The following is a 15,744-nucleotide window of genomic DNA, read 5'->3' on the forward strand; positions in this document are numbered from 1 at the left end:
CTGTGTTTCCGGTGGCTGTGATGTGTTGTCCTGGCTTCCCTGGCTGTTTTCCAGAAAGTTGTCCTTGGGTGCTGAATCTTGTAGCTGTTTTGATACATCACAGTCAGCTGGGATAGTGTCTATCAGCAGTGTTTGGAGGGAAAAGTAGATATTGTCCTTAAGTGAAATTCACTCCTTTTTTACTGCAAGATTTTGTAGCCATGTGTTCAGCCCAAGCAACTGTGAAAACATATTTGTTCCCCTTGCTGGGAGTGGTCACTGATGAACGACTGAACTTTGAGTCTTCTAACAGTTTCAAAGAGTTCAATGAAGTCCTTCTTAAGAAGTTCTGACTGCTCTTTCCAAATATCATTCTTCCCCACATGGATGATGATTTGATTTGCAGTCTTGTGCTTCATCAGAATGTTCTGAAGTTCCTTGTTCACATCAGAGACCGTTGCTTGAGGAAGGCAGCATGTTGTTGTAGTCCTGCTACGGATGTTTCTGATAACAGAGTCACCCACTATCAGAGTCCTGGGATCGGCTGCGCTCTGAGCTGAATGCCGCTGTCTGCTCGACCTTGAGCACCTGTTAGTAGCGGTGTTAGCTGCTGGCTGATCCGATCCATGTTTAATCACATTTGGAGATTCCTCACCCACATCATTCATCATTCATTAATGCTTCAAATATGTTCTCAAGATGTATAGGGGGTGGTAGAAAACCAGTATTCACAAGCCATGTCATAGTCGAATCTTGGGTAGAGGATGGTGTGGCAGCAATATGAGAAACTCTAGAGGGCATTCCCCATAGTGCCCTCTAGAGGACACAGCTCGAGTTCCCATTTGAAAGGGAACTTCTGTTTCAATGCTATTACATATTCTGCATTCTTAATGAAATGTCTCACAAACACCAATATTCTCCCAAAAGGAAAACAGTTGCTGAGAGCTGGAGTGGGATTAATGTATCAACCAGTTAAATGATGTGATTGTATGCAGGCTTCAGATAATCATCTCATCTGGAGGCCTTTACAAGACTTCTCTCTCTCTCTGTCAAAAAATATTTTATGTGCATTCACAGCAGTGAGCACATTGTCATATTAACATTACTCTTTCAGAATGGAAGAGAAGGGAAAGGAAGAACAGAAAGCTGGAGACCAAGTGATGTTAACAACTTTATTGAATAAACTTGGCTGCTTCTTTATCAATGATCATTCAACTTATCTGACCAGCACCGATTTAACCAGTGTTATACCAAGCAAAGGCACGGGGAAACTGCTGGTTTACATAAACTCTTGTATAAAATTAAATTTAACTACTTATTTAATATTTTACTATAAAATTAATATTAAGAAATAAGCAAACATAGATAGCGAGATATGAAACAACAAAGTACAACATAGATGTGAGTTGGCTATCTTGATGCCACACACACACATACAGTAGGCTGCTATCAAAAACTCAGAATAGACATATATTTGTTTCACATCTATGTCCATCTCATTCTTTTTTTTACTTATCTCTTTCTTTGCTCATGTTTTTATGATGTAAAACTGGCAACACTTACAAATACATGTGCACATCCATTAATTCATAGCTTTACTAATGCACATTTAATGTATGACTCATGAGAAACTAATCTATTCATTAATTATTGCTGAATCATCAACTAATAATTTATCCGATTAATAGATTAAGTCCTATATGAATTTCTGTTAATTAAATGTGTCATCATGGATCAAATTCTACTATTAACAGTGTGGATGAATTAACAAAATGTTTCAAAGCCATGTATTTTAACTTCCAGCTAATAATTTGTGAAGGTATCATTGTTATGACTTTACTTAATAAGCATACGATCATAAAGGGTTGAGAGAAGTCTAGATGGTAAAAGTGTTGCTCATGAAGAGAAAGAGACTGAAGATGCAGATGATACTCAGAAGACACGTGAGAGAACAGGTAAGAAGTCCTTTCTCATGGTTACGCAGGACAAAAATTTAATTAAAAAAAACTTTTGAAAAATTGAAATCAAATAATGTGTTTAAAGGATGGGCAAATTGATTAAAATAATAAACAATGGACCGTAATACCTACTTGGTGCTGCATTAATACATGACACATTTAATTAATTATTTAACTAATTATTTCTTAATCTATTAATCATACACTATATCAGATGCTGATGTAATTGTTAATGTATGGCTTAGTTCTACATAAATCATACATTATCTAAAGATTATCTGTGCATAAATTCAGCTTTAATTAAGGCATATTAGTGCATCTGTATTTGTTGTTAGTGTAAAACGGCTTGTGTTCTCCTTATGCCATCTGGGTTATCTCTGTTCACTTCTCTGGACTGACGCTGACAAGCTCTGAGTCCTCTGTGATCTTCTCCGTGTTCACGAGTTTGACCATCTCCTGCTCCTTAGTCAATGAAGCTGCTGCAGCATTTTCTTCACTTCTGCTCTCTTTTGTAATAATCAGAGTCTGTTTCTTGCCACACCATCTATAGAAAAATAAATACATAAATGACTGGCAGCTATTTTATGAATCTAAAATCTTTAAAGTTAGAAAGTGTAAACCAAACATGTTCTTTATTCCTGTGTTTCGGGTGTGGGTTCAAATCTACTGTAGCTGTTGACACTACTGTCTACTTATTATATTGGAGCACATATGGTTGGTTAAGCATACCTGATTTAAACACATTTAGCCTGTTCAATACCCAAACTTATGCTCTTGCCCACTTCAGGGTGCACGCATGTGACAGAGAGGAAGTATAACAAGACTGCCAACACTAACACACACTAAATTCAAAGTGCAACCCACAAGCCTTCCTTCCTGAGCAAAGACAGTTGCAAGACAACGATAATATTGTTTTCTAAAACTATCTGGTATAAACTAACAGCAACTTAGATTTTTTTGATAGCTGTGTCAGTCAAACATTCATTTATACACATTCAAGATGCACACTTGCACAGAGTGGCTAGAATTATTAGCAATTCATAACACAATTAGGCAAGTCCAAATTGACAAGTGCAGGTTTTGTGGCAGGTTGGTGGTATTGTTTGTACTTCTGCTGTGGGCCGTAATTATCTGCATTAAAACAACATACCTTTTTCTGTTGGCTGCAATAACACAGAGAAGCAGAATGAAAAAAACTGCCAAAATGACCAGTAAAATGATCAGCCAGTCTGTAAGAGGATTAGAACAAATTAGATGTTATTTCAAACCAAGCAATGATGAAAATTCAGTGCAGCAGTGCAAGTCAGTGTGCAAATTACAAAATAATCACTTTGGCAGGAGGTTTGGGTGTGTGTCCTTAGGGTCAGGCCTATGCTTTGCCCTATTCGTGTCCTCCCAGAATGTGAGGAAAACTGCTGGATTGTCTGCTGTCAGCAAATAATCAAATACATATTTACAATTTTTAGACAACCAAAAGCTGTTATGTACAACTGTTTGCTAAACTTGTGGTTTAACTTAAAAATAAACCACTTCCTGTTTTATGAGATTCATTTCTTTTATTCAGTACAACAGCACTCAGGGTCATCTTTGTTTAGCATTTGTATTTGTGACACAAATGTATTTATGGGAATAAATTCTACTTAACTCCCCCAATTATGAGAATATTATTGACTAGGAACATTGTTCTGTTTTCCTTTGGTTTTGCAAACAGATTGTGTTTTAGGGGTCAAGTCTTACTCAGAAAAAGTTGTACCTTATCACTGTAAATGCCCCAACCCTTTATTTTACCCCTCCATTGATGATGGTGATCAGACCCCTAACACAGGGCTTTTTAACTCCAGTCCCGAAGGGTCAGTATCCTGCTGAGTTTAGCTCCAGCTTGCCTCATCTCACCTGTCGGGAAGTTTGTAGTATGCCTAGTAAGAGCTTGATTACTTTGGTTCAGGTTTGTTTTGTTTGATTGGGGTTGGAGCTGAACACTGCAGGAAAAGTGTGTGAAAATTTTTGTTTTACGGGAGTCACAAATGTAACTGGTGAACTGAATTAACATATTTCTGCAGTCATAAAAAAAAATAATACTGAGATAAAAGAAAACCTTCAACAGAGATGGGCATAAACACATGAAAATGTATTTAAAATAAAAAAGGCTAAATATTGTGTGGAATTTTTTTTTATTTAAATACAAATACAATATTTTGTATTTTGAAATACACAAAACATGTGAAATTGGCCATCCATTGTAGGCATCCCTATAAGATGTGTACCACTGCTTAGAAACCTCAGTTTACACACCCTTTCCCTACAGTGTGTGTGTGTGTGTGTGTGTGTATATATGTATGTGTATATATATATATATGTATATGTATGTGTATATATATATATATATATATATATATATATATATATATATATATATATATATATATTTTTTTTTTTTCTTGTAAAGGTTATTTTTTTTTATATAAAGTTTATTAAAATAAGAAAGTTTATCTAAAATGAACATTTTAAAATTAGCAATCATTTAAATAGCATTTAACACAATTTTCTCTAAGTATTTGCTATGGTTTTTGGAAAGATAGTTGATAAAAAAATTTTTGATTAACTATAAAAGTGATTGGTTAATGCTTTTTCTTCCCTTGATGGTGCTATTGTTTCATGTTAACTGAAGGCAAATCTGAATGATGCACTATTTGAACTGTAATCATCGAGTACAGCTGAGCATGACATCCTCCCCTTCTCTCACTCAGAGCTGAATGAGGACTGTTGGGTTCAGGGGAGACTGTCTGAACTAGATGATGCACCAAATCAACACCTGATAAAGAGGACGACTGGCACAAACGATTTTATGTGTTTGAAAATACAAAAGTACTCATCTTAAATGTATTTAAATACAAATTACATTCAATTTTTGCCAAGAGCTTTAAAATACAAAATACAATCTAGCATTTTGTATTTCAAATACGTAATTTAAATACATGTGTCTGAAATACGGACCATCACCACAAAATTGTTAACTTATTGTAAAATATATCTTTTTTTTTTTTATACAACTGCAACCAGTATTACAACATGAATATTGTAAAAAATTTGTAACATCTGAACTTTTAATGTAGTGCAATATTTTGTCATTGCAATATTTTAGCTCAGCTTTCACTAACAACTGCAACTGGGTTTATAGTGTAGGCTATACCCAAATTCACTGTTAGCCCACCAGACACTATTGTCACCAACAATATTTACTTTTACTAGACACCTTAAAGATAATTTGAACCACAACTTTTGTCATATCTTTATGTTAATATGATTTATTAGCCTTTTGTTTTGGAGTTTTGATGCAGTCATCATCTTCTCATGGTGTAAACCAGAATTAAACTGCTCTAGTCATGTGACAGTTTGCACTTACTATGTAACACTGAACATATTTAATTGAGACCCTTTGGGCTTTATAAATGAAAACCTTTTTTATGGGTTAAATGGGTTAACCAAACATGCCTGAAACTAGGAGTTCAGAGTTGCTTGCAAATTACAGACGTATTGGTTTAATTGGGATTGGTAGTAAAGTTTCCAGGACCCCGGCCCCCAGGACTGGAGTTGTTGAAGAGCCCTGACCTAAGACTGCATTATAATTCACACCCTGATGAAATTTTGTCAGAATGTTGTCAATCAAGGCTTGTTAAAGCAAATAGTAGTCTCAAATTGAATTCAATTGATTTGGGCATTACTTTTACTACATGATTTATATTAAACCGGTCATACCTATAGACCTGTTGCTTGCGATGGCTTGTTCTGAAGTGTCAGCTAGACAGAAGCACAGAGACAAAACAGTTCAAGTAAGAGGTCAGAAGTCATTTTCAGTAATAATTACAAATAATCCAGATAGAACAGTATACATTTAGTAAAGAATGAAATGTCAGATACTAAAATTCCTATAATGACTTTAAACTGAAACGTCACCTGTTGTATTTGTTGATGATTCAAACAGCCCTGTGGTGTCTGGATTTGGATGTGAAGTTGTCGACTCTATATACTCTATATGAGTATAACGGCTTGTCTGATCATCTGTCTGATCAGTGTGGCTCTGTTCCACGGTGCTCTGTGTGGGACTGGTCTGTGTCCAGTGAACTGGAGTAGAGGACTCAGACACAGATGTGACTTCAGAGGTTGAATTTTCAGAATCTTCCCCTCCAGCATTTGGTCGCTGTGGTGTGGCTACTGTCAAATGACCATTATGCACAACTTAGTGTATCTGCTCATCAAACACTGATTGTATGAAAAAAATAAGGTCCATCGTGTTGTCTTATAGATATTTACAATAGTTTATTAGACAACCAGAGTTATTAGCGAAACATTCACAGCTTAGCATTCATTTGGTCATGTTTTTTGTTTTTTACAGATAACACTGGTCTACAGAACTTGTCTGCTAAAGAGATAAAATATGATATTTATTGTGTATTTTGATGTGCTGAATTCAAATACGACAATTAAAACAATTTACTTCAAAACAAGTTACACAAAACTTTACGTCTATAGTACTTGTCACCTCTCCCATTTAAGTAAAACTCTAAACTTTAGCAAAAGTAAAGTAAAACTGGTCACACTTTAATTTAAGGTCCAAATATCGCTATCAAAAAAACATTAGTTACAACTTTTGACTTAATAAACTCTTAATTTGCTGCTTATTAATAGTTAGTAAAGTAGCTGTTAAGTTTAGGTTTTGGGTATGTAAGTATATAAGCTTTTAAGCATAAGTACAGATAAACAGCCAAGATGCTAACATGCATAATAATAAGCAACTAGTTAATAGAAACTGCTCCCTATACTAAAGTGTCACCATAAAATGTATAATGAAACAAAAGGCAAAAACTATTATTTATATACTTTAGTCCTAGTAAGTGTCTACTCTGCACTTTTTTGTAAACATTAAATGGAGCATCTCTTCGAAGCGAGTGGGATGAGGGGATGAATTTATGAAAATTTCTGCAGCATGCTTTTAAATTGCAACTTTGAAAATACTAATGGGAGATTTTAATTTTAATTGGGAAGACAAATCAGCCAGGAAACATCTCAAACAAATAAGCGATAACTTCCCGATAAGCCCAACAAGAATATCCCATAATACTGGAACTCAACAAACAAACCAGAAAGAATCACACAATCCTTTAACATGATCACAGTCCAAAAGATTTTGTGTTTCCACTGCTAAGGAGCAAGAATCCAAGATACCTAACAAAGAACAGGACCGTTTCAAAAACACAATAAACAGGTTTAACTGGAGTAATTTGCTTGCAGGCAAAGAGTTACATGAGGGAAGTACTGCGCTCTCAAATAAACTGCAATATTTCATTAAGGAGTTTACTCAGAAATGTAGAAATAGAAACTCCAAGAATAGCCTTCTATGGATTAATGTTGAAATATCGAAAGTGATGAAAGAACGTGACCTTGCAAAAAAAAGAAAAAAAAGGCAAATAAATCAAAACTATGTCATGATAAACACCATTTTACAATGCTGAGGAACAAAGTAACATCTATGTTGAGAAAGTCAAGGGCTGACTTTTTTCTGAGCATAATAAGCAAAGCAGGGGGCAATTTGAAGTTGATTTGGGATCGGTAAAAAAAAACTGATGGGGCAGGAACACAAAGAAAGAAAACCTGTTGAACTTTTATTAGATGGAAAACATATCTCTGATCCTGCAAGTGTTGCTATGGTATTTAAATTAAACAAATTTAATTTCTGCATTTAACAGACGCTTTTATCCAAAGCGACTTACAGTGCATTCAGGCTATCAATTTTTACCGATCATGTGTTCCCGGGGAAATCAAACCCCCAACCTTGCGCTTGATGAGGCAATGCTCTACCAATTGAGCTACAGGAACACTGTATTTAACAACTATTTTGTCGACTCTGTTGCTCTATGTTTTTCACAGATAGACATTTTGTTCAGTATTTGTTCAGTTTTGTTGCCAGAGCCCAGCCTTGTGTTTTCCAGTGCCTCTGAAAGAAATATAGGCTGTGACGACTGGGTGAAGGAGGAGCTGGAAAGAAGTGCGAATTTAACAATTTAATGAGGATGAGACAAACAAACAAGAGTACAAAAACAATGCTGGGAAGACAACAATCCAAGATGGTGGGAAGACGGTGAGTAATCCACAGGATGATGGTGAGAAGGCGGCAGGAGAGGATGGCACAGGAACTGCAGGGAATAGAGCCGAAGGTAAGTCTGATGCTGAGTGAAAGTGCGGAGAGTGGATGAGGTTCCGGGGAGAGACACGGACATCCAACGCAAATGACACAGAAGCAAAAGACAGAGTACCGACATTAAACAACGTTCTCACAAACACAAGACGTGAGACAAGCCAATATATAGGGAGTGAGTAATTAAACAGCTGCTGCTGATGACAATTAACGGAGACGCCCACAAACTAATCAGTGCAGACGTGAAACACACAGACTTCACCACAAAGTGCAAAACCCAGAGATCATGGTTTACCAACCGTGACATAGGCCCAATCCCAATTCTATTTTATACCCCTTCCCCTCCACCTACCCCTTCCCCTTGTCCCTTAAAACAGATTGTCAAGGGGTAGGGGAGAAAATATTGAGACACCACTACCATGACGTCACACGTCATCATTTGTCGTCTAGCTCTTACAATACACACACATATACTGGTGTGCAGTATAGCCTTTAATTATCATTCTGTATTAATGAGCTGCTTACTGGCACACACACATATCAGAAATTGTGCAGCTCACACATCCAGGAGAAAATAAACTTGTCAACGCTGCCCCACGACTTTTATTAAATACAGTTTAAATACTGAATCGCTACATTATATTTTCCAGCAGCGAGAGGATAAAATCGCTGTTTTTAAGTAAGCTCACTCTAAAAAGATAAACGCACAGACCCGAATACACGCAACATCCATTTCTCTCTCTCTCTCTCTCTCTCTCTCTCTCTCTCTCCCTCTCTCTCTCTCTCGAATAGACAATAATTAAGAAATTGGTTTAGCAATTTCAAATTATTGGGGGGATTAGCCCCCTTCAATGTCTACGGCAGTTATTGCCCGACATATGCTGTGGCACTATCATGCACTCTATAATGATATGATAGTTATATAGTACGTTAGCAAATATTAGTGATTTTTTGCAAACATTTCTTTGAGTAACATGACCGTTAATATGAACTCACAATTGAATGTAACATAAAACAAATGATTACTTTTCATTAATGCCAAAAAAGCTTACATTTATGTGTCTTTTTGTTCGCTGTAGCAGCCATGTTGCTGAGACAATTCATGCCCCTTCGTTTGAAGTGTGGTCCCGAAAAATCTTTGTTTGAAGGGCTATCTGGCTCTTCCCCTACCCCTCCAGCCAAAAACGAATTGAGACACCCCTACCCCTTCACGTGAACGCGCAAAACAGAGGGGTATGGGAAAGGGGAAGGGCTAAGGGGTAGAATTGGGATTAGGCCATAGAAGCCTTAATCAGGTCACTTAACACATCAAAAGCTAAACATGTGTTTGTAATGGATACCACAATGCTGAAAGATCTAGATTCATCATTAGTTATCCCCATCACAAAAATTATAAATCAGTCTATCTCCGAGGGGGAATTTACAAAAGTGGGTATCTCAACAGATTAGAGATCACCTGAACAACACTGTATTTTCCCTCCATCCTTTACAATTTGGATTTAGGCAAAACCATTCTACCGACACAGCGAATTGCTTTTTCATTGAAAACATTAAATCATTATTTGATAAGAACAGCGTTGTTGGAACCATCTTTTTAGATCTCAGGAAAGCTTTTGACACTGTTAATCATAAAATTTTACTCTCCAAACTTTCTAATTTCAACTTCTCAGATAATGCTCTTAAGTGGGTAACATCTTATCTTTACCATCTATCACAAACCGTAGGTATTGGCAGCTGTCAGTCTGAACCCATTCATTTGTCCTCAGGTGTGCCCCAAGGGTCAATCCTGGGCCCTCTTCTGTTCTGCATGTTTATTATGATGTACCACGTGTGTGCCCAGAAGTAAATATTCAAATGTATGCAGACAACACAGTTCTATACATACATGGGCCATCAAAAACAACAGTGGCAACTAAACTTACAAACGCTATGGTAAAGATCAGTGAATGGCTAAACCAGTGTAGCCTTCAGTTAAATGTTTCCAAGACAGTCTGTATGTTTTTTACTAAAACTACCAACTCTACAGCAAATCCGGACATTGTAATATCTGGAGAAAAACTTCAAATAGTCACAGAATTTAAATATCTCTGTATTCTCATAGACTCCAAACTCAACTTTAATTCTCACATCACCAAAACTGTTAAGAAAGTAAAATTGAATCTATCCAATTTTCGAGTCATTTTTGCATATGACTTACTGCCTCACCAGCTGGTCTCAGGCCAACCACACAACTTTGAAACATATACAGTCCTTATACAAACAAACGCTTAAAGTTCTGGATAAGAAACCACCTCATTTTCATCCCTGCAATATTCTGTCAAAACATAATTTATTAAATTGGGAAAATCTTATTAAGTTCACAAATATCTGTTTAGCATTTAAAATCCTTCATGGCCTGGCTCCTCCACCTCTTAGTGAGTTTCTTAGTTTAAGGTCCAACACCAGTCGCCTCACTAGAGGAACATCCAGAGGAGACTGTGTCATTCTCTATTAAAGCTTCAAAAGAATGGAACAATATTCCAACACAAATCAGAGAAATCAGTAGTTATAATGTATTCCGCTCATCATTAAAACGTTGGCTCCATAAAAATCAAACACACCAGCACTAAACTTCCACCGCCACTCTCCTAGGTCATTTTGCATGTTTTTCTTATCTAATGTCGATACTGCTGCATTTTAATGTTTCCTCTCCCTTTTATAAGTGTTGTATTATAATTGAATATTGTTATTGACTGTCCTTTAATATTGATTCTAGTTGTTTCATGAACTGCTGCTTGTGCTCTTATGTCATGTCGCCTCCAGCTGCATTCCCACTTAAGCTCTGTAGCACATGAACTCCTTGTTGCATGTTTGTTATGGTGTCTTATTCCTGCTGCTGCAGCAAATGTGATGTTTATTTTATTTTGCCATGTGATAATCAATTTTGTTTTACTTATTACCTATTTCCAGGGTGCCTACTGTACATCTAGCCTAGGACTACAGATGAATACTAGCCTTCTGACTAACTCTGGCATGTTGTACAATTGAGCTGTTATGTTAATATACACTGTCCTTGTAAATAAATAAATAAACAAAAAAATATATATGTTTCTTTTTTTCTATATTATGTTTATGTCATTTGCCATTCCCAAGTCAAGGTATATATATATATACTGACCCAATAGTATATCTTAAAAAAAAATAGAGCCAATCAAAAAAAAAAAAAAAAAAAAAAAAATCCCATTTTAATTCCCAGTGACTCAAAATTAGTAAAGTTTAACTACATTTATTTCAGAAGCGTACTGGCTGTAGACCCATGTTAAAACTTTTTTCTTTCATACAAAAGTGCCTTCCAAATGCATGCATTTAAAATGTTATTAATTGCTAAATCATACCTGTAGATGCTGAGCCTCCATCTGTTTTGTTTGAACTCTCAGGGTCGAGCAGAGCTATGCAGTTCTTCTCTGACGTATCTGATAAAAATGCAATTTTGTTAACCAAAAAAAAAAAGATAAATCATGTGTTGACTAAAACTTACAGCATGTTGCACAAATCAAACCTTTAGCATCAAAACAGTAAGCATCAAAGCATTTTTTTCCATCTGGAGTTTTCTTGATGATGCCAGTTTGGTTGCCAGCACAGAGTTTATTTGGCTTCTGACGGACTATCACCACCTCATCAGTGCCGTTTATCCATCCATACCTGCAGACAAAACATATATTTTTTTCAATAATGAGCCTGTATGTTTAATTGTCATTTGGTTATGTTCAGCTGAATGTGAGAACCTGCATGTCTGTAGTCCTTTACTGTAGGCTTTTTCCACCTGCTCCAGGTTGGCTAATGAAGATGATAAATGCTCACACAATCTCCCGGCCTTCTCAAATGTCAGACTATAGCGATCTCTCCCCTCCACGAGAAACACTCCAACAAAGCTGCAGGTCCGTGAGCGCACTACAACAGGTCAAACAGGACATTAATGATAGTAATTAATGGATTTTATTCATATAGTGCCACTCTAGATGCAAGATTGTTTGTAATACATAGCAGAAGAATGGAGACAAAGGAAAAAGTTATAGAAACTATAGGTTTATATGAAGATTTTCGCTTAAATCTCGAAGAGGGAAAGAAGCTAACATCACATAAAGATCATAAGCTTTGGGACAATTAAAAACTTCATGTTTAACTGGCAAACTTAATTTTAATGAAAGTATTAAAATAAACAAATAACCAGGAACACATGGTGCTTGAGAACAGAAACATGAGCAAACAGAAAGACTACAAACTGAAATAGCACATGGGACAAGAAGTAATACAAAAGTCCTAAGAAAACAAAAGGAATATGTGACATTACATAAATATTTTTTTTTCTAGACCTGATTGTGTTTATAGGGTGCAGTCTAACATGCTTCTTTAATAAATAGAAAAAAAAAATTTCAGCATAATTTATGTTTATTCCACAGGCTCACTGATCATGTCCTGCTTTTGTAAAGCCCTGCCCTCAGAAATAAGTGATGGGCTCTGATTGGCTAGTTAGCCCTATGTGTTGTGATTGGCTAAACCACCTCTAGTGTGTCTAAACGTCCCGCCCCCTCTCCTCAGCAGCATGTGCTCCAGTTGTGTTGTAAACAGTATCGTTAATATCTCTTATCAGTTTGAGCCTGCTTGAGAGGCAGAGAATATTACTGAAGAGGACCCTCCAGAACCTGTGCAAGCAAGGCTTTAATGGTATTGGTAGGCCAATGTTTTTAGTTTGTTGTTGTCTCAGACTTTTAGATACAATGTTATTTGTAAATGCTACTGTTTATTTCAGCTTTTAATATACAGTCATCCTTATTAAAGCTTCAGTACAGTATGGCAGCTGCACACACATTAATGCTTCTCATAGCTATGTGAAAATAAGTGTATAATTGTAACAGGTGATCACTGGAGCTGAGCTGAGAGAGAGAGAGAGAGAGAGAGAGAGATGCAGAACAAGGCAATGTGAGGAACAGGATTGAGAACTGCTGCTTTAGAACACTGGTTTCGAAACTTGTGAAACCATTAGAATCGTTAGAAGACAGAATCGCGATTCATATCTGAACAGATTTTTACGTGCACCTCTAGTTTTCTCTTCCTCTTCTCTAAAGCAGTGCAGCATGGTCTCGCCTCCTTTTGCTGCCTTTTCCAGAGGGCGGGGTTTATCTGGGTTTGTGATGTCACGAATCAGGGAAGTAACTCATTGTAGTCCCTACCTGTCATTTGTGTAGGCATTAAACTACCATAGGATATCTCAGTTTGCATTAAACTTAGTCTCATAACTTTGCAGATATTGTTTATGCTCAAACAGCAACATTACACACTAACTAATGTTAAAAAAAGTGAAATCGCAATCAACCACCCCTTTAACACAAAAATCACAAGCAAATAAGGTGATGATCAACATTTTTTTTTTTTTTTTTTTTCAAAATACAATGCATGCTTTGTTATTTGTGAAATTGTTTGTTCAGGCGACTTAGGATTTATAACTCATTAATATAATTTAGTTGTTGTTGTTGTTCAAATGTGTAGAGTATTCTTTTTTAGATTACACAAAATAATAAAATGACTTCAAGCTACTTTTTACTTTTGTTAGTAGAACACTTTGTCCTTCCTTGCAACACTTTTGGTGGGTCCTAACCACGGCATACCCGGTCATCTAGCCATCACTATTTGGCCCTTGTCAGACATTTGTTTTCCTTCTTCCAAGGGCTGTACGTTGAATTGCTGCCTATATCCCACCGCTTGACAGATTCTATTCTAGTGATATGATCAATGCTATTCACTTTACCTGTCAGAGGAATTTAAAACCATTTAACTTTCCAAGAGTTGGAAATCTGAGACTGGAAATGTAACAACTCTCTTATTCACCAATCTACTTCTTTTCACTTTTTAGAGTTTTATTTTTATTTATTTTTTAATCACTCTTCATGCTTTACCTGACATGTGCTCAGGAGACTTGGGCAGACCCAATGCATGGCAATGAGATGTCACTTCTCGTTCTCTTTTTTTAGTGATCTTTGTTTGCAGTCATAACCTAGAGGTTCCCATTCATAGCGGAACTATGTTGACACTATGGGGAACCAACGCCCACTCACCACACTAAGGGAGTGCCTTCCTCTCTAGACTCTAGATATATAGATCATAGTGGGCATAGAATATCCTGACTCCACAGTTCAACCAGCTAGAGTCAAAATGCATCAACCTCTTGGGAGCAATATCCTCCAGTTCAGAATAAACAGTCCCTAAGACAGTATCATTCCAGTAGTAAAGGGAAAATACCCAAAATTCTACACGCTATAGCCAGGGAAGTCTTTATTTATTTATTTTTTTATTTTACTGCCTCAAGGGATATTAACAGAAGTGGTATGGCCTGGGATCCCTGTGACACCTAAGTCCACCCTTACAAAAATCAACCATGGTTTTATTGTAGTATAAGTGTAGTAACCATGGTTGATTTGCATATTGATTATTGGTTTGCATATTGATTAATCATAGTAACCATGGTATTTGTAGTAAAACTGTGGTTATACAAATGGTAGTGTAGCAAAACCATTTGTGGTTACCATATTGTGTTTATGTTTTTTTTTGGAAAATCATGGTTAATTTTAATTTAAAAATATTTACTTATTCAGAAGGTAACTTTTTGGTTTATATATATATATATATATATATATATATATATATATATATATATAATGTGTCATTCATTTTCCATTAATAATAAAATTTGACGAGAATGAACTTCAACCACTGTCTACCTCTCTCTCTGCCAGGATTGATGACTCACTGAGAGACTGTCTGCAGATTCATCAGTCAATATAGTTTGGTCATAATTCCCTATGTTTCACAATTCTACTATGTTTGATCATAGTGTATGGTTTTTCTGTTTTCCATGCATTTTGTGGTATTAATAATTAGAATAAAGTATGTTTATATGAGAAATAATAAACCAGTGTAGTTAAAACACCCCACATATTTGTTATTTTATTATGTACAAAATCCACAATACAACACAAAATACAAACACTCAAAGTGAGTTCTGAGCAGATATATTGTATTATTCTAAAACTGTGTGTAGTTTTCACTCTGAAATAGATGTTCTAAAAAAACTAAAGCCCTGCATGGAGTTTTACTTGGCAATGACGACAGGCAATTCCTGAGCCATTCTGAAACTGTTTAAACTTTTGACTTTCATTGGTTTTCTTTTGAAATGCTGAAATTTACAACTCCCAGTAGCATGTCTCTGCAGCCAACAGAGTTTCCTACCATTCCCTCAAAACAAACAAACACAAGTACACATTTCACTTTGACATCTTTCATGCTGAGTTTTCACACAAAACTGAATGTCTTTTTCACGCTGAGCATTGAGCACTAAGTCGTTTTTTTTCTCAGCGCTGAGCGATAAAAAAAATTGAACTTTGGGTAAAACCAAAGCCTACTTGCTGCATCTGAAAGCTCTAAAATGCTGCCCCCTAAGAATGTATTCCAAGGTAGGAAGGCATCAAGGCATGTCCTGAGTGGTAATATTATTAGAAAACACTGAATTAGCTTCCACTGTTATGCTGATGATACTCAGCTATATATTTCAATGAGACCAGATGAAACTTCTCAATTATC

At 36.1% G+C, this 15,744-nt stretch overlaps 1 protein-coding gene across 2 annotated transcripts in view; it reads right to left on the reverse strand.

The window, feature by feature from the left end:
* Window positions 1–1,137: 1,137 nt before the first annotated feature.
* cd44b (CD44 molecule (Indian blood group) b) overlaps window positions 1,138–15,744 on the reverse strand; it is a 113,167-nt gene continuing 98,560 nt past the window's right edge. Inside the window, exons 2-9 of one of the 2 annotated variants that reach the window (XM_052544512.1) lie at window positions 11,895–12,060; window positions 11,669–11,811; window positions 11,505–11,582; window positions 5,892–6,149; window positions 5,694–5,735; window positions 3,268–3,364; window positions 3,088–3,166; window positions 1,138–2,481 (exon numbers count right to left, since the gene is read on the reverse strand). In XM_052544512.1, the coding sequence (XP_052400472.1) occupies window positions 2,431–2,481; window positions 3,088–3,166; window positions 3,268–3,364; window positions 5,694–5,735; window positions 5,892–6,149; window positions 11,505–11,582; window positions 11,669–11,811; window positions 11,895–12,060 (914 nt within the window). In that variant the 3' untranslated portion in view covers window positions 1,138–2,430. The remainder of the gene's footprint in view (window positions 2,482–3,087; window positions 3,167–3,267; window positions 3,365–5,693; window positions 5,736–5,891; window positions 6,150–11,504; window positions 11,583–11,668; window positions 11,812–11,894; window positions 12,061–15,744) is intronic. The other variant, XM_052544511.1, reaches the window with a different exon arrangement.

Source organism: Carassius gibelio, chromosome A25 (genome assembly GCF_023724105.1).
Source record: "Carassius gibelio isolate Cgi1373 ecotype wild population from Czech Republic chromosome A25, carGib1.2-hapl.c, whole genome shotgun sequence".
Classification (NCBI taxonomy): Eukaryota; Metazoa; Chordata; class Actinopteri; order Cypriniformes; family Cyprinidae; genus Carassius; species Carassius gibelio.